The 18907-nt window shown below is 56.2% G+C and overlaps 1 protein-coding gene across 1 annotated transcript; it reads left to right on the forward strand.

Moving 5' to 3' along the window:
- Window positions 1-10880: 10880 nt before the first annotated feature.
- Window positions 10881-18018, forward strand: CHRNA2 (cholinergic receptor nicotinic alpha 2 subunit; the record flags this gene model as incomplete). The annotated part of the gene is made up of 5 exons (XM_082302532.1): window positions 10881-10949; window positions 14244-14288; window positions 14390-14499; window positions 15919-17032; window positions 17893-18018. The coding sequence occupies exons 2-5, from the start codon at window positions 14259-14261 to the stop codon at window positions 18016-18018; spliced, it is 1380 nt and encodes a 459-aa protein (XP_082158658.1). The 5' UTR covers window positions 10881-10949; window positions 14244-14258.
- Between the last annotated feature and the right edge of the window lie 889 nt (window positions 18019-18907).

An 18907-nucleotide genomic window follows, 5' to 3' on the forward strand; every position in this document is an offset into this window, starting at 1 on the left:
GAGGATTTGGGATTTGGGATCAGGGATTCGGACTGAGGATTTGCGATTTGGGATTTGAGCTTTGGGATCTGAGATCTGGGATTCGGATTGCGGATTTGGGATCCCCCATTCCCATTTCCCCCCGAAGGCGCCATGATCCCAAAAGGCTCCGGCCGCTGGATCCTGCTGGGAATCTGCTCCCTCTTCCCGCTCTCCATCCCCGAGGCCGGAGCGGCCCAGGGAACGACCCCGAACCTCGGCACGGAGGCGCCGCAATTCCCGGCCGGCGATTCCCCCCGGGAATTCCAAGGCTGCGGCGTCACCTTCCACACTCGGGATCCCTGCGGAATTCCGGGGCCTTCCCGGCGGGAATTGGAGCAGCTCCGGGAGCTCCTGGAGGCCACCAAGGGATCCCTGAGGCTCCTGGAAGAGGCGATGCCGGAAAAGAACCGGAGCCGATTGCAGGATTTGGTGGCCGAGGCCATTCCCGCCATCCACGAGGCCAACCTGGAATTCCGGGAGAGCCTGGAAAACGTCCGGAGGGAGCTGGAGGAGCACAGAGAGAGCCAGGAGGAGGCGGGGCTGAGCCGGAGGAAGGAGGAGTGAGGGGGATGGGAATGGGAACTGGGAATGGGAACTGGGAATGGGTATGGGAACTGGGAATGGGGACTGGGAATGGGAATGGGAACTGGGAATGGGGTGGGAATGGGAACTGGGAATGGGAATGGGGTGGGGATGGGAATGGGAACTGGGAACGGGAACTGGGAATGGGGATGGGAACTGGGAACTGGGAATGGGGACTGGGAATGGGAGCTGGGAATGGGGATGGGGAACTGGGAATGGGAACTGGGAACTGGGAATGGGAACTGGAATGGGAACTGGAAACTGGGAATGGGGTGGGAATGGGAATGGGGGTGTGGATGGGAATGGGGAACTGGGAACTGGGAATGGGGATGGGAATGGGGTGGGAATGGGAACTGGGAACTGGGAATGGGAACTCGGAATTGGGAACTGGGAATGGGGTGGGAATGGGAACTCGGAACGGGAGTGGGAATAGTGACTGGGAATGGGGATGGGAACTGGGAACGGGAATGGGGACTGGGACTGGGGACTGGGAATGGGAACTGGGAATGGGGTGGGAATGGTAGTGGGATGGGAATGGGGAACTGGGAACTGGGAATGGGGATGGGAATGGGAACTGGGAATGGGAATGGGGTGGGAATGGGGATGGGGATGGGAACTGAGAACGGGATGGGAATGGGGATGGGAAAGGGAATGGGGATGGGAATGGGGAACTGGGAATGGGACTGAGAATGGGAATGGGAATGGGGATGGGAATGGGGTGGGATCTGGAATTCCGGGATGTGCGGGTTGGGATCCGGAATTCCAGGATGTGTGGGTCGGGATCCGAGGCCGGCATTCCGCAGGCTCCGGAACGGGGTCCGGCTGCTCTCCCACCTGCTGCTCCTGACCGGGCGCCTGGCCCAGAGCCTGGAATCCACTTCCCAACGGATCCACGCGGAGCTGAGCCGGAGCCTCCGGAGCCGCTCCGAGCCCTAGGATGGGAAAGGGCCGGAGCGGGAGCGGGGAGCCCCAGAGGGACGGTAGGAGCCGGATGGAAATTCCCGGGATTCGGGGGGATCTGGGATTGGGATTGGGGTGGGAACGGGGATGGGAATGGGATGGGGATGGGAGTGGGGATGGGATGGGGATGGGGATGGGAGTGGGAATGGGGGTGGGGGTGGGAATGGGGATGGGAATGGGGATGGGAACAGGGATGGGAATGGGAATGGGAATGGAATGGGATGGGAATGGGATGGGGATGGGAGTGGGAATGGGGACAGGAATGGGGGTGCGATTGGAATGGGAATGGGGATGGGAATGGGATGGGAACTGGGAACAGGGGTGGGGGTGGGAATGGGAATGGGAATGGGATGGGAGTGGGAATTGGAGTGGGAAGGGGATGGGAAAGGGATGGGAATGGGAAAGGGGATGGGGGTGGGAATTAGAGTGGGAATGGGATGGGAATGGGGATGGGGATGGGGGTGGGAATGGGAATTGGAGTGGGAATGGGAATGGGAAAGGAATGGGGGTGGGATTGGGATGGGAATGGGATGGGAATGGGAATGGGAATGGGAATGGGGGTGGAGGAGGGGGAGGGTGGGCTGGGGGTGACGTCAGAGGGGTGACGTCACTGCGGGAGCGACGTCGTCGCGTGTGACGTCACACCCCGGCGTCACACGGAGGAGGACGATGTCGCGCACACTCCCCGGTGATGTCACGCCCCGATGACGTCACACACCCTCCCCCGATGACGTCACACCCCTCCCATCCCCCATTCCCAGGCATCCGCTGCTCCTTCCCTCCCTCCCTGCCCCTCTTCCCCCCCTGGAGTTGCCTCATTCCCATTTCTTCCCCCTGGAATTTCCCCATCCACCCCCATTCCCGATTTTCCCCTGGAATTGCCTCATTCCCGATTTTCCCTTACCCACCCCCATTCCCAATTTTCCCCCTGGAATTGCCTCCTCCGTGCCCATTCCCATTTCTCCCCCTGGAATTTCTTTACCCGCCCCCATTCCCAATTTTCCCCCTGGAATTTCCCTACCCGCCCCCATTCCCATTTTCCCCCCAGAAGTTCCTCATTCCCATTTTTCCCACTGGAATTGCCTCATCCACCCCCATTCCCGATTTTCCCTGGAAGCGCCTCATTCCCGATTTTCCCCCTGGAATTTCCTTACCTGCCTCCATTCCCATTTTTCCTCTGGAAGTTCCTCCTTCCCATTTTTCCCCCTGGAATTGCCTCATCTGCCCCCATTCCCGTTTTTCCCCTGGAATTGCCTCATTCCCGAGTGCCTCACCCACCCCCATTCCCGATTTTTCCCCTGGAATTTCCTTACCTGCCGCCAATCCCATTTTCCCCCCAGAAGTTCCTCATTCCCATTTTTAGTCCTGGAATTTCCTTTTCCACCCCCATTCCCAATTTCCCCCTGGAATTGCCTCCTCCACCCCCATTCCCGATTTTTCCCAGCTCTCCAGCCCAGCTCCGCCATCCTCCCTGGATCCGTGCCCAATCCCAGCAGCTCCTCCAGCTGATTCCCAGGATTTTGGGAATCCCAGCCACGCTCCGGCAGCTTCTCCCTGCCCAGAAAATCCCCAAGCCTGGAATTCTCCTGGAATTCTGCCAGAAGGAACGGCTTTTCCGTGCCTATCCCGCTTTTCCGTGCGCATCCAAGACAGGAAGAGACAGAATTCCCTCTCCGGCAGCCAATAAAGGATCCTCCGGCTCCGCGTCTCCATCCCGAGGGAAAATCCCTTGGGATGAGCCTGGCTCAGCCTTTCCCAACTCCCCCCGTTCCCAAATTTCCCCCATTTCTCCGAATTCCGGCATCCCGCAGCTCTTCCCGACCCCTCTGATCCCGAATATCGGGGCTCGGCTCCGCTTTTCCCTGCCTGGAAAATCCCTGCTGGATGTGGAGTTTTCCCGAGTCATTCGCTCCGAGTTTTTCCCGGCTCCTCTTTCTCCGGAATTCCTTTCCTTTGGATGGGAATTGGAGTTGGATTTCCTGGAGCATCCGGGAATTTCCCAGCTGCTTTCAAAACGGAAGGAATTTTAAAAAAAATCATGGAATTAGAGAATGGTTTGGGACCTTTTGGATCATCCCATTCCATGGGACACCTCCTGCTAGCCCAGGGCGCTCCAAGCTTTCCTTGGACAATTCCAGGGATCCTGGAGCAGCCACAATTCCAAAAAAAATTGGGGGATTGATGGAATTTGGCATCCGGGCAATTCCAGGGATCCCAGGGCAGCCGCAATCCCAAAAATTGGGGGATTGATGGAATTTGGCATCCGGACAATTCCAGGGATCCTGGAGCAGCCGCAATTCCAAAAAAATTGGGGGATTGATGGAATTTGGCATCCGGACAATTCCAGGGATCCTGGAGCAGCCGCATTCCCAAAAATACCGGGGTGGGATTGATGGAATTTGGCATCCGGACAATTCCAGGGATCCCGGAGCAGCCGCAATCCCAAAAAAATTGGGGGGGAATTGATGGAATTTGGCATCCGGACAATTCCAGGGATCCTGGAGCAGCCGCAATTCCAAAAAAAACCAGGGTGGGAATTGATGGAATTTGGGCATCCGGACAATTCCAGGGATCCCAGGGCAGCCGCAATCCCAAAAAATCCAGGGGTGGGGGGATTGACGGAATTTGGCATCTGGACAATTCCAGGGATCCTGGAGCAGCCACATTCCCAAAAATACTGGGGTGGGATGGATGGAATTTGGTATCCATGGGCGTCGGGCTCATCCCGGGCATTCCAGAGCAATTCCAGGAGCCTGGATCCACCTCTTCCCTCATTTTCCAAGGGAAAGGGAAAGCGAATCCTCTGGAAGGGCCCTCAGGGAGCTGGGAATGGCATTCCCGGGTTTCCTCGGCAGGAATTCAGTGGAGGAGGAAATTCCCAAAATATTCCCGTTCCCATCCCATCGGTGTCTCCCAGTGGGAAAATCCCTCCCCATTCCCAAAATATTCCCATTCCCATCCCCTCTGTGCCTCCCAGTGGGAAAATTCCCTTTAATTCCCAAAATATTCCCATTCCCATCCCTGTTCCCATCCCATCGGTGTCTCCCAGTGGGAAAATCCTTTCCCATTCCCAAAATATTCCCATTCCAACCCCCCTTCCCGAATTCCTCATCCCGGTCTTTTCCCAAAAAATCCCCGCCAATTCCATCCTTTCCATGATTTCCAACCCCCCCTTCCCTCTCCTCATCCCATTCCCAAAAAACCCCAGGATTTCCATCCTTTCCCACAATTCCCAACCCCCCCTTCCCTCTCCTCATCCCATTCCCAAAAAACCCCAGGATTTCCATCCTTTTCCCGCAATTCCCGATTCCCCTTCCCTCTCCTCATCCCATTCCCAAAAATCCCCGCCAATTCCCACTTTTCCCAACCCCCCCTTCCCTCCCCCCATCCCATTCCCAAAAAAACCCAGGATTTCCACCCTTTCCCACAATTCCCAACACCCCCTTCCCTCTCCCCATCCCATTCCCTAAAAACCCCAGGATTTCCACCCTTTCCCACAATTCCCGATTCCCCTTCCCTCCCCCCATCCCATTCCCGGTCTTTTCCCCAAAATCCCCGCCAATTCCCACTTTTCCCACAATTCCCAACCCCCCCTTCCCTCCCCCCATCCCATTCCCGGTCTTTTCCCAAAAACCCCCGCCAATTCCATCCTTTTCCACGATTCCCAACCCCCCCTTCCCTCTCCTCATCCCAATCCCAAAAAACCCCAGGATTTCCATCCTTTCCCAAAATTCCCAACCCCCCTTCCCTCTCCCCATCCCATTCCCCAAAATCCCCGCCAATTCCATCCTTTCCCAGCACTTCCCGGTCCTTCCCCTCCCTCCTTCCCCCGATCCTTCCCCTCCTTCCCAGCTTTTCCAGGATTTTCCCCTCCTCCCTCGCCGTCCCCGCCCTCCCGGACTCCGCTCCGATCCCTCCCTCTCCCGGATCCCGATCCCAGATTTTTGCCGGGAGCGCTCGGCGGGCGCCGCATCCCGATCCCGCCTCGTTCTCCCGATCCCAGCGGGAATGCAGGTAAGGAGATTCCTTGGATTCCCGAGGGTGGGAAAGGAGGAAAAACTGGGATTTTCCTGGCGAATCTCCGGCATTCCAGCTCTTTGCGGAGCGCCGGGAATGCTCGGGAAGCGCTGGAGAGGGAAACTTTCCCAGCTCGGCTGGAAGTTCCCGTTTAAAATTCCCGAAATTCCCTCAAATCCCTCCCTGTGACCGCTTTGAAATCCCAGAAATTCCCGGTTTTTCCTTCGCCGCTTCCTTGGTTGATGGCTGGAGCTTTTCCAGCTTTTCCTTGGATCCAGCCCGGGGTAGGGCTGCGCATCCCGCCGGGAAAGTGCTCGGGAAAGCGGGAATGGCGTTTTCCAGGCGCGGAAGGGCTGCGAGTGCAGCTGGGGAGGGGGAAAATCCAGCCGGGAAATCCTTGGGATGCGGGAATGCGAGGCAGGGCTGGAGGGAAGGGCAGGGAGGAGGGCTGGGATCGGCCAGCGCTGCTGCTGCCGCTGGAAAAGCCTTGGAAAAGCCTTGGAAAAGCCTTGGAAAAGCCCTGGAACAGCTTCGAAGGGCAGGAATTTTTGCAGGGGATGGAGAGGGATGTGGGATGAAGGAAAAATCCCTTGGAAAAGCCTTGGAAAAGCTTCGAGGGGCAGGAATTTTTGCAGGGAATGGAAAGGGATGTGGGAGCAAGGAAAAAGCCCTGGAAAAGCCCTGGAAAAGCCCTGAAAAAGCCTTGGAAACGCCTTGAGGGGGAGGAATTGTGGCAGGGGATGCAGAGGGATGTGGGATGAAGGAAAAACCTTGGAAAAGCCTTGGAAAAAGCCCTGGAAAAGCTTCGAGGGGCAGGAATTTTTGCAGGGGATGGAGAGGGATGTGGGACGAAGGAAAAATCCTTGGAAAAGCCCTGGAAAAGCCCTGGAAAAGCCTTGAGGGGAAGGAATTGTGGCAGGAGGTGCAGAGGGATGTGGGATGAAAGAAAAATCCTTGGAAAAGCCTTGGAAAAAGCCCTGGAAAAGGCTTGGAAAAGCCCTGGAAAAGCCTTGGAAAAGCCTTGAGGGGAAGGAATTGTGGCAGGGAATGCAGAGGGATGTGGGATGAAGGAAAAATCCTTGGAAAATCCTTGGAAAAGCCCTGGAACAGCTTCGAGGGGCAGGAATTTTTGCAGGGGATGCAGAGGGATGTGGGAGCAAGGAAAAACCTTGGAAAAGCCCTGGAAAATCCTTGGCAAAACCTTGGAAAAACCCTGGAAAAGCTTCGAGGGGCAGGAATTTTTGCAGGGGATGGAGAGGGATGTGGGATGAAGGGAAAACCTTGGGAAAGCTTTGGAAAAACCCTCGGAAAAGCCCTGGAACAGCTCCGAAGGGCAGGAATTTTTGCAGGGGATGCAGAGAGTTGGGAGCAAGGAAGCAGCAGGATTTGGGATTTGGGATTTGGGATTTGGGATCGGTGCCGTCTCCCCACCTCCCCCCATCCATCCCAATTCCCACCCTTCATCCGTCCCCATCCCAGCTCCATCCATGGCCGCGCATTCCCGGTGGGATCCTCTCCCTCCCTTCAATCCCCCTTGGATCATCCCTCTCCCAGCTCCTCCGGAGCCCACGGAATTCCCGCTGGAGCGGCAGCAGCTCCCCTCGGGAATTTTCGACCATCTCATCCCGGAGAGGCCCATCCGTCTTTTTCCCCTCCGTGGACGATGCTTTTCCTGCTGTTTTTCCAACCCCTCCATCATCCCGGTATCCCGGAAAACGGCGCCGAGGATGAGGAGGGATCCGGGAAGGCTCCGTGGGGTTTTTTTTTTTAATCCCTTTCCATTCCCAGCAGGAATTGAACCCCGAGGGGATAAAAAACCGTGGGAAAGGGAAGCGGGAAAATCGTCCCTGCCCGTGGAATTCCTGGGATCTCGAAGGTCTCTTCCCACCCAAAGCATTCCGTGGTTCCCAGGAACATCCTGGAATGGGAAGGGTGTGGGAAAGTCACCTTGGGAGCGGATTCCGGAGCCTCTGCAGGGAAGAGATTCCTCCTTTTCCAGGGATTTGCTGTGCCGGGGGGTGGGAATCCCCCAGATCCATGGATGGATGGAGAATCCCTGGAAAACCGGGATCCACGCAGAGCAGCAAATCCCTGGATTTCCCCCTTCCCCAAGGAGCGCAAAGCAGATTTTTTTGGGGGAATCTTTTCCTTTCCAAGCGCTGCTCCCGCCTGGAGAAGCTTTGGAATGGCCTCGAGGACATCCCGGGGACATTCCGGCGGCAGCGCCGCTCTCCGTTGTTTTCCAGGAATAAAAGCCGGGATCGGTGACTCGGCAGCGCATCCCGATCCGGCCGCATCCCGGCCCAAATCCATGGAAAGGCCGCCGGAATTCCCTCGCCGCGGCCGTTCCCGCTGAGCTTCCTTGGCACCATTTCCAAGGGGGATTTTCCGGCCGCTCCAAGGAGAGGATCCATGGGGAGCTCGGGATGCTTTTCCCATGGGATTTTCCCGCTCCTCCTGTGCTGCTTCCTCACCTTCCGGGCGGGTAAGGACGGCTCCGTTTTTCCCTGGACTTCCGGGAATTCCTCAAAAACTTCGGGAAGAGGGGAGTTGTGAATTCCCAGTTTCCCGCGAGCCAGGCTGGGAATTCCTTCTGGATCCACCTGGAAAACTTGGGGTCTCCTCGGGGTCCTTCCTTAGGGAATGCGCCTCTTCAATCCCACATCCCTCCCCTGTGCTCCCAAAATCTGGGAATGCCGGGGGGGGGGGAAAAATGGGATTTGGCTTCGGTTTTCCGTCGACATTCCATGAGCTGGCCACCCAACGCCCCCCCAGGGCTGACCTTCAGGTCAATGAATTCAGGTTTTTTGGGAATTCAGACGAATTCCCGGCTCAAATGCGACCCCGGGGCCTTTCCGATGGCGGGAAAGGCTTGGAAGGGGTTTGGGCTGGGTTGGGGGGCCGCGTTCCCAGCCGGATTCCCGGGAAAAGCCACCTGGACCGCGAGTCTGGGGTCGCGCAGAGCCCTCCCTCCCCGTATCCATTTTCCATCCCTTTTCCATCCCTTTTCCATCCCTTTTCCATCCCTTGTCCATCCCCTTTCCATCCTTGTATCCATCCCTCCCTTCCTCTGTTTCCCATCCCTTTCCCATCCCGCCCTCCTTGTATCCCTTTTCCATCCCTTTTTCCATCCCTGGATCCTTTTTCCATCCCTCCATCCCTTTCCCATCCCTTTATCCCTTTCTCCATCCATTTTCCGTCCCTGTATCCATTTTCCGTCCTTTTCCCTCCCTTTTCCATCCTTTCCTCTCCCTTTCCCACCCCTTTCCCATCCCTTTATCCCTCCCTCCATCCCTTTATCCATCCCCTTTTCCTTGTATCCCTTTCCCTGGATCCCTTTCCCATCCCTCTATCCCTTTTCCATCCCTGGATTCATTTTCCATCCTTTTCCCTCCCTTTTCCATCCCTTCCTCCCTCCATCCCTTCTCCATCCTGCCCTCCATCTGTTTTCCATCCCCTTTTTCATCCTTCCATCCCTTTTCCATCCCTTTTCCCTCCCTCCCTCCCTCAATTTTCCATCCCTTTTCCATCTCTTTATCCCTCTCTCCATCCCTTTTCCATTCCTCCCTCCCTCCATCCCTTTCCCATCCCTTTCCCATCCCTGTATCCATCCCTTCCTTTCCCATCCCGCCCTCCTTGTATCCTTTTCCATCCCTTTATCCATCCCTGGATCCCTTTTCCATCCCTTTTCCATCCCTGGATCCCTCCATCCCTCCCTCCCTCCCTCCCTTTTCCATCCCTTTCCCATCCCTGGATCCCTCCCTCCCTCTCTTTTCCATCCCCTTTCCCTGGATCCCTTTTCCATCCCTTTATCCCTCTCTCCATCCCATTTCCATCCCTGGATCCCTTCTCCATCCTTTTCCATCCCTTTTCCATCCTGCCCTCCATCTGTTTTCCATCCCTTTATCCCTCTCTCCATCCCTTTTCCATCCCTTTTCCATCCCTCCCTCCCTGTCTTTTCCATCCCTCCATCCCTTTCCCATCCCTTTATTCCTCTCTCCATCCCTTTTCCATTCCTGTATCCCTTCTCCATCCTTTTCCCTCCCTTTTCCATCCCTTTATCCCTCTCTCCATCCCTTTTCCATCCCTTTATCCCTCTCTCCATCCTTTTCCCTCCCTTTCCCATCTCTTTATCCTTCTCTCCCCTTACCATCCCTCCCTCCATGCTTTTTCCATCCCCTTTTCCATCCCTCCCTCCCTGTATCCCTTTTCCATCCCTGGATCCATCCCTGGATCCTTTTTCCATCCCTCCACCCCTTCTCTATCCCGTCTCCATCCCTTTCCCATCCATCCCTCCCTCCCTGTATCTCTTTATCCCTCTCTCCCTCCCTTTCCCATCCCTTATCCCTCCCTCCATCCCTTTATCCATCCCCTTTTCCTTGTATCCCTTTCCCATCCCTGTTTCCCTTTTCCATCCCTTTATCCCTCTCTCCATCCCATTTCCATCCCTGGATCCTGTTTCCATCCTTTTCCCTCCCTTTCCCATCCCTGTATGGCCTTTTCCCTCCATCCCTTTCCCATCCCTTTTCCATCCCCTTTCCCTGTATCCCTTTCCCATCCCTTTATCCCTCTCTCCATCCCGTTTCCATCCCTGTATTCATTTTCCATCCTTTTCCCTCCCTTTTCCATCTCTTTATCCCTCCGTCCCTCCCTCCCTTCTCCATCTCTCTCTCCCTCCCTCCCTCCCTTTTCCATCCCCTTTTCCCTCCATCCCTTTTCCATCCCTTTTCCATCCTGCCCTCCATCTGTTTTCCATCCCCTTTTCCATCCTTCCATCCCTTTTCCGTCCCTTTATCCCTCTCTCCATCCCTTTTCCATCCCTTTATCCCTCTCTCCATCCCTTTTCCGTCCCTTTATCCCTCTCTCCATCCCTTTTCCATCCCTTTATCCCTCTCTCCATCCCTTTTCCATCCCTGTATCCCTCTCTCCATCTCTTTTCCATCCCCTTTTCCCTGGATCCCTTTTCCCTCCCTCCGCTCTCTCCCGGAAATTTATGGATCCTTGCCACGAGCGAGGCTGGGCAGCGACGCAGCAGCCGAGGGCACCGAGGAATTTCAGGAAAACTCCTTCCCATCCCAACCTCAGGAATGCCCTCCGGAAAAGCCGCATCCATCCCCAAGCCGGGCTCACCCCGCCCCTCCCAGAGCCAAACCAGTGGCACCAGTAAGGGCAGCGAGGGGGGAAAACTGGGAGAGCTCCCGATGAGGAGCAGGGATGGATCCGGGAGGGGGTGAATTCCCGATTTCCCAAATTCCCGAATTCTCACAGCCGGTGGCCAGCGCGGGAGCCACGCAGAGGATCGGCTCTTCAAGCGCCTTTTTTCGGGATACAACCGCTGGTCCCGGCCCGTTCCCAACACTTCCGACGTGGTCATCGTCCGCTTCGGCCTCTCCATCGCCCAGCTCATCGACGTGGTGCGTAATTCCCGGGATTTGGGATTCCAGCTGCTCCCACCGGGCTGCCGGACTGAGGGAAGGTTGGGTTCGAGGAATTCCGGAATGGTTTGGGTGGCAAAGGACCTTCAATCCCCAAGAATTCCCGGTCCAAGCCTGATAGCTGCCACGATGCCAGGGTGGTTCAAATCCATCCTTGGATACTCCCAGGGATCCAGGGGTCCAGGGATTCTCTGGGAATTCCAGCTCAGCCGGGAATTCCTTCCCAAGATCCCAGCCCGAGCTGCCCTTTCCCAGGGAAATCCCTCCATTCCCGCCTCTCCCAGCCTGCCATTGGATCCAGCCCCATCCCGACTCCTCTGCGGGAAGGAATTCCGGCCTCCAGGCCCTTCCCTGGCAATCTCGGCACTCCAGGAAGGCTCTCCCTTCCCTTTCCCATGCCCGACTTCCAGAAAAACCCCTGGCCATGGATTCGGAGCCTCCTGGATCCCAGAATCCCGGAATGCTTTGGCTGGGATCCACGCAGCTTCAATCCCATCCCATTCCAAGGCCGGCACCTCCCCCGATGATCCCAGGCTGCTCCAGCCTTTCCTTGGGCACTGCCAGGGATCCGGGCATTCTCTGGGAATTCCAGCCCAGCCACGAATTCCTTCCCAACATCCCACCCCGAGCTCCCCTTTCCCACTGGGAAGCCATTCCCTGCCTCCTGCCCCTCCAGCCCTTTCCCAAATCCCAGCTCTCCTGGAGCCCCTTTAGGCTCGGGAAGGGGTTCCGAGGATTCCCTGGATCCTTGAATTCCTTGGAGCTGCATCCCATGGGATTTGTGTGCTGGGAACCAGAACCACAGCCTGGAGCCATCCCAGCAGCTCCATGGAATCCCAGAATCCCGGAATGCTTTGGGTGGGAAGGGACCTTCAATCCCATCCCATTCCAACCCCAACACCTTCCCCTATCCCAGGCTGCTCCAAGCCCCATCCAGCCTGGCCTGGAATGTGGCCTTTTCCAGCAGGACCTCAGGCCTCCAAGGAGCCGGGAATCTGCATCCCTGCTCTACATCCCGATCCTTTCTTTCCTCCAAACACGAAAACGGCCGGGTTTCATCCCGTCCGTGTCCTTATCCGGCATCCTCCTGCCTTGGGAACCTCTGGGATTGTCTGTCCAGCCATCCATCCATCCCTCCATCCCTGGATCCATCCATCCATCCATCCATCCATCCATCCCTGGATCCATCCATCCCTGGATCCATCCATCCATCCATCCATCCATCCATCCATCCATCCATCCATCCATCCCTCCCCTCCATCCCTCCCCTCCATCCCTCCATCCATGGATCCCTCCATCCATCCATGGATCCCTCCATCCATCCATCCATCCATCCATCCATCCATCCATCCATCCCTCCATCCCTCCCCTCCATCCATCCCTCCTTCCCTCCATCCATCCATCCATCCCTCCCCTCCATCCATCCACCCATCCCTCCATCCACCCATCCCTCCATCCATCCCTCCATCCATCCATTCATCCATTCCATCCCTCCATCCCTCCCTCCCTCCATCCATTCCATCCATCCCTCCATCCATCCATCCATCCCTCCATCCATCCATCCATCCCTCCATCCCTCCATCCATCCCTCCATCCCTCCATCCATGGATCCCTCCATCCATCCCTCCATCCCTCCATCCATCCATCCCTCCATCCATCCCTCCATCCATCCATCCATCCATCCATCCCTCCATCCATCCATCCATCCATCCATTCCATCCCTCCATCCATCCCTCCTTCCATCCCTCCATCCATTCATTCCATCCATCCCTCCCTCCCTCCATCCATCCATTCCATCCCTCCATCCCTCCCTCCCTCCCTCCCTCCCTCCCTCCATCCATCCCTCCCTCCATCCATCCATCCATCCCTCCCTCTGTTCATCCATCCCTCCATCCATCCATCCCTCCATCCATTCATTCCATCCCTCCCTCCATCCATTCATTCCATCCCTCCATCCATTCCATCCCTCCCTCCATCCATTCATTCCATCCCTCCATCCATGGATCCCTCCATCCCTCCATCCCTCCATCCATCCCTCCCTCCATCCATCCCTCCATCCCCTTATATTCCATCCCTCTATCCCCCATTCCTCATCCCTTTATCCCTCTATCCCCCTATCCTATATCCCATTATCCATTTATCCCCCTATTCCTTTATCCCTCTATCCCCGTATTCCCCCCATCCCTTTATCCCTCCATCCCTCCATCCCCTTATGTCCCATCCCTCTATACCCTGTTCCTCATCCCTTTATCCCCTTATCCCCCTATCCTTTTATCCCCCTATCCCTCTATCCCCCTATCCCTTTATCCTCTTATCCCTTTATCCCCCCATCCCCCCCATCCCCCTATCCTTTTATCCCCCTATCCCTTTATCCCCCTATCCGCCATCCCCCTATCCCTATATCCCCCTATCCCTTTGTCCCCCTATCCCCCTATATCCCCCTATCCAGATCCCTCTATCCCCTATCCCCCTATCCCCTATCCCCCTATCCAGATCCCTATATCCCCCTATCCCTTTATCCCCCTATATCCCCCTATATCCCCCTATCCCCCATCCCCCTATCCCCCTATATCTCCATATCCTTGTATCCCCCTATCCGCATTTATCCCTGTATCCCCCTATCCCCCATCCCTATATCCCCCTACCCCTATATCCCCCTATCCCTTTATCCCCCTATCCAGATCCCTATATCCCCTATCCCCCTTTATCCCCATATCCCCCTATATCTCCATATCCCTGTATCCCCCTATCCGCATTTATCCCTGTATCCCCCTATCCCCCATCCCTATATCCCCCTATCCCCCATCCCTATATCCCCCTATCCCTTTATCCCCCATCCAGATCCCTATATCCCCTATCCCTATATCCCCCTTTATCCCCCATCCCCCTATCCCCATATCCCTCTATATCCCCCTATCCCTTTATCCCCCATCCCCCTATCCCTATATCCTCCTATATCCCCCTATATCCCCCAATCCCTCTTTATCTCCCTCTATCCCTCTATCCCACATCCCTCGATCCTTGACCATTCCCTCCCTCCCTCCCCCGGAGCCGTTCCCTGCCAGAAGCAATTCCCTGCTGCCCTCTAGTGACCAGATATCCCAGGAAAACTCTTCCTTGGGCTGGCAGCGGGAGCCGATCCCGAGGAAAGCTGGAATTTAGGGACGAGGCGTGGCCAGGACATTCCCTCGGGATCTCATCCCGCCTCATCCCTCTTTCCCACCACAGGATGAGAAGAACCAAATGATGACCACCAACGTCTGGCTGAAGCAGGTAGGAGCTGGTCCCGATCCGGGAATGGGATTTGGGAATGACTCCGGCCAGGGTGGTTTGGTGGATGGATCTCCATGGATCTGCTCCGTGTGTCCCGGCAGGAATGGAGCGACTACAAACTGCGCTGGGATCCGGCCGAGTACGACAACGTCACGTCCATCCGGGTGCCCTCCGAAATGATCTGGATCCCGGATATCGTCCTGTACAACAAGTGAGTGACACTGCCGGGATGGAGAATTCCTGGGAAAGATGGGAATTCCCCTTCCCCTTCTCTCCCCTTCCTTTCCCATCCTCATTCCTGCAGTTCACGTGGTCCCATTCCATTTCTGCTTCCCATCCCATCCCTTTAACCCATCCCATCCCTTTAACCAATCCCATCCCATCCTATCCCATCCCATCCCATCCCATCCCTTTAACCCATCCCATCCCCATTTCCTAGGAAAAAACCTGACCTGCCCATTCCCTGCTTTCCAGCGCCAACGGGGAGATCACGGTGACCCACATGACCAAGGCCCACCTGTTCTCTGATGCCATCTCCATCCCATCCATCCCGTCCCATCCGTCCCGTCCCATCCGATCCCATCCCATCCCATCCCATATCATCCCAATCCATCCCATCCCATCCCATCCCAACCTCATTGCTAGGGAAAAACCTGACCTGACCATTCCCTGCTTTCCAGCACCGATGGGGAGATCACGGTGATCCACATAACCAAGGCTCACCTGCTCTCCAATGGCATCTCCATCCCATCCCAATCCCATCCCATCCCATCTCATCCCATCCCATCCACTCCCAATCCATCCCATCCCATCCCATCCCAATCCGTCCCATCCCATCCCATCCCATCTCATCCCATCCCATCCCATCCCATCCCATCCCGTCCCCATTCTTAGGGAAAAACCTGACCTGACCATTCCCTGCTTTCCAGCACCGATGGGGAGATCACGGTGATCCACATGACCAAGGCTCACCTGCTCTCCAATGGCATCTCCATCCCATCCCAATCCCATCCCATCTCATCCCATCCCATCCACTCCCAATCCATCCCATCCCATCCCATCCCAATCCGTCCCATCCCATCCCATCCCATCCCATCCCATCCCATCCCATCCCGTCCCCATTCCTAGGGAAAAAACCTGACCTGACCATTCCCTGCTTTCCAGCGCCAACGGGGAGATCACGGTGACCCACATGACCAAGGCTCACCTGCTCTCCAATGGCATCTCCATCCCATCCCAATCCCATCCCATCTCATCCCATCCCATCCCATCCACTCCCAATCCATCCCATCCCATCTCATCTCATCCCATCCCCATTCCTAGTGAAAAACCTGACCGGACCATTCCCTGATTTCCAGCATCGACGGGGATCTTGTGGTGACCCACATGACCAAAGCCCACCTGTTCTCCAATGCCATCTCATCCCATCCCATCTCATCCCATCCCATCCCATCCCATCCCAATCCGTCCCATCCTATCCCATCCCATCCCGTGCCATCCCATCCCATCCCATCCCATCCCATCCCATCCCATCCCATCCCAATCCGTCCCATCCTATCCCATCCCATCCCAACCCATCCCAACCCCGTTCCTAGTGAAAAACCTGACCTGCCCATTCCCTGCTTTCCAGCGCCGATGGGGAGTTCGCGGTGACCCACATGACCAAGGCCCACCTGTTCTGGGACGGGACGGTCAAGTGGGTGCCGCCGGCCATCTACAAGAGCTCCTGCAGCATCGATGTCACCTTCTTCCCCTTCGACCAGCAGAACTGCAAGATGAAGTTCGGCTCCTGGACCTACGACAAGGCCAAGATCGACCTGGAGAACATGGACCACCACGTGGACCTCAAGGACTACTGGGAGAGCGGCGAGTGGGCCATCATCAACGCCATCGGCACCTACAATTCCAAGAAATACGACTGCTGCACGGAGATCTACCCTGACATCACCTTCTACTTCGTCATCCGGCGCCTGCCACTCTTCTACACCATCAACCTCATCATTCCGTGTCTCCTCATCTCCTGCCTCACCGTCCTGGTGTTCTACCTGCCCTCGGATTGCGGCGAGAAGATCACGCTCTGCATCTCCGTGCTGCTGTCCCTCACCGTCTTCCTGCTGCTCATCACCGAGATCATCCCGTCCACCTCGCTGGTCATCCCGCTGATCGGGGAGTACCTGCTCTTCACCATGATCTTCGTCACCCTCTCCATCATCATCACCGTCTTCGTGCTCAACGTCCACCACCGCTCGCCCAGCACCCACACCATGCCGCGCTGGGTCCGGAGTTTTTTCCTGGATTTTATCCCGCGCTGGCTCTTCATGAAGAGGCCTCCGGCGCTGCCGCCCCCCGAGGAAACGGGGGGACAATACGACCTCCCGGGGACGCGGCTCAGCACGTCCCGGTGTTGGCTGGAGACCGACGTGGATGACAAGTGGGAAGAGGAGGAGGAGGAGGAAGAGGAAGAGGAGGAGGAGGAGGAGGAAGAGAAGACTTATCCGAGCCATCCTGGCCATTCCGTGGAATCCCACACCCAGGAAACCCAGTTCCGCTACGGCCAAGCTGGGAAGGCGCCCGGGGGCTCGGCATCCCGGGGATTATCCAAGGGGAAGGAGGAGGAGGAGAAGGAGGAGGAGGAGGAGGAAGGCTCGGAGCAGGGCTTGGCGCTGTCTCCCAGGATTCTGAAGGCCCTGGAAGGGGTGCAATACATCGCGGATCATCTACGGGCCGAGGACGCCGACTTTTCCGTGAGTTCTGGGATCCATGGATGAGGTCCGGAGAGCCCAAAAATGGGAAGGGCAGTTCTGGGATCCATGAATGGTTCCCGAGATCCCAAAAATAGGGAGGTCAGTTCTGGGATCCATGGTTGGTTCCCAAGGACCCAAAACTAGGAATGGTCAGTTCTGGGATCCATGAATGGTTCCCGAGATCTCAAAACTGGGAATGGTCAGTTCCGGGATCCACAAATGGTTCCTGAGATCCCAAAACTGGGAAGGGCAGTTCTGGGATCCATGGTTGGTTCCCAAGGACCCAAAACTAGGAATGGTCAGTTCTGGGATCCATGAATGGTTCCCGAGATCCCAAAACTGGGAAGGGCAGTTCTGGGATCCATGGTTGGTTCCCAAGGACCCAAAACTGGGAATGGTCAGTTCTGGGATCCATGAATGGTTCCCGAGATCCCAAAACTGGGAATGGTCAGTTCTGGGATCCATGGTTGGTTCCTGAGACCCAAAACCAGGGAGAATATCCATGACCACCTCTGGGGAGATTCCTGGTCTGCAGAGTCAGACAAGGGCTCCTCCGGCTCCCCTTGGCCTTGGGAATGTTGGAGATCCCTCTTCCACCCCTGAGACCCAGCTCAGAGGCTGCATTCCCACTTCTCCCAAAATGGTTTTGGAAAACCCTTGGTGGGATCAGCTCTACCTTGGAGACCTCCATCCCCCACCCCAGGATTTCTTGGAAAACTCCAAGCTTTTCCCACGCCACGCGGGGTCACCTGAACCTGAGGCAACCCGCAAATTCCCAGGAAGCGCTGGGTGGTCTCCTAATCCCATGAGATTCCCAGGAAGGGATTCCCGAGGGATTCACAGCCCTTTTCCACCGGCAGGTGAAGGAAGACTGGAAGTACGTGGCCATGGTGATCGACCGGATCTTCCTCTGGATGTTCATCATCGTCTGCCTGCTCGGCACCGTGGGGCTCTTCCTGCCACCCTACATGGCCGGGATGATCTAGGATGGGGCCGGGAATGGTGGGAATGGTGGGAATGGTGGTGACCGCATCCCGCTGGACGCTGGGGGGACGTGGAGCTGGGGAAAACCTCGGATGGGAATGGAGGGTGGAGAAAGGGATGTGGTAAGGGGTGGTCTGGGGGTGGTGGTGACCACCTGGATGGGCCCATGGATGATGTGGGATATGGGCATGATCCTGTAATTCCATGATCCCATAATCCCATGATCCCAGGAGGTTGTGGGACAGGGATAACGCTTTGGATGCTCCACAGAGCAGGGATATGGACATGATCCCACAATCCCATGATCCTACAATCCTAGGAAGTTGTGGGACAGGAATAACGCTGTGGATGGTCCGTGCAGAAGGGATATGGACATGATCCCATCATCCTGTGATCCCATAATCCCATGATCCCATAATCCCAGGAAGTTGTGGGACAGGGATAACGCTTTGGATTGTCCATGCAGAAGGGACACGGACATGATCCAACCATCCCGTGATCCCATAATCCCAGTATCCCATGATCCCAGGAGATTGTGGGACAGGAATAACGCTTTGGATTGTCCATGCAGAAGGGACACAGACATGATCCCATGATCCCATAATCCCATGATCCCACAATCCTAGGAAGTTGTGGGACAGGAATAACGCTGTGGATGGTCCGTGCAGAAGGGACACGGACATGATCCCATGATCCCATAATCCCATCATCCCACAATCCCAGGAAGTTATGGGACAGGGATAACGCTTTGGATTGTCCATGCAGAAGAGACACAGACATGATGCCATGATCCCACAATCCTAAAATCCCAGGAAGTTGTGGGACAGGAATAACACCATGGATGGTCTGTGCAGAAGGGACATGGACATGATCCCACAATCCCACAATCCC

The sequence above is a fragment of the Coloeus monedula genome, assembly GCF_965178545.1.
Source record: "Coloeus monedula genome assembly, chromosome: 2".
NCBI lineage: Eukaryota > Metazoa > Chordata > Aves > Passeriformes > Corvidae > Coloeus > Coloeus monedula.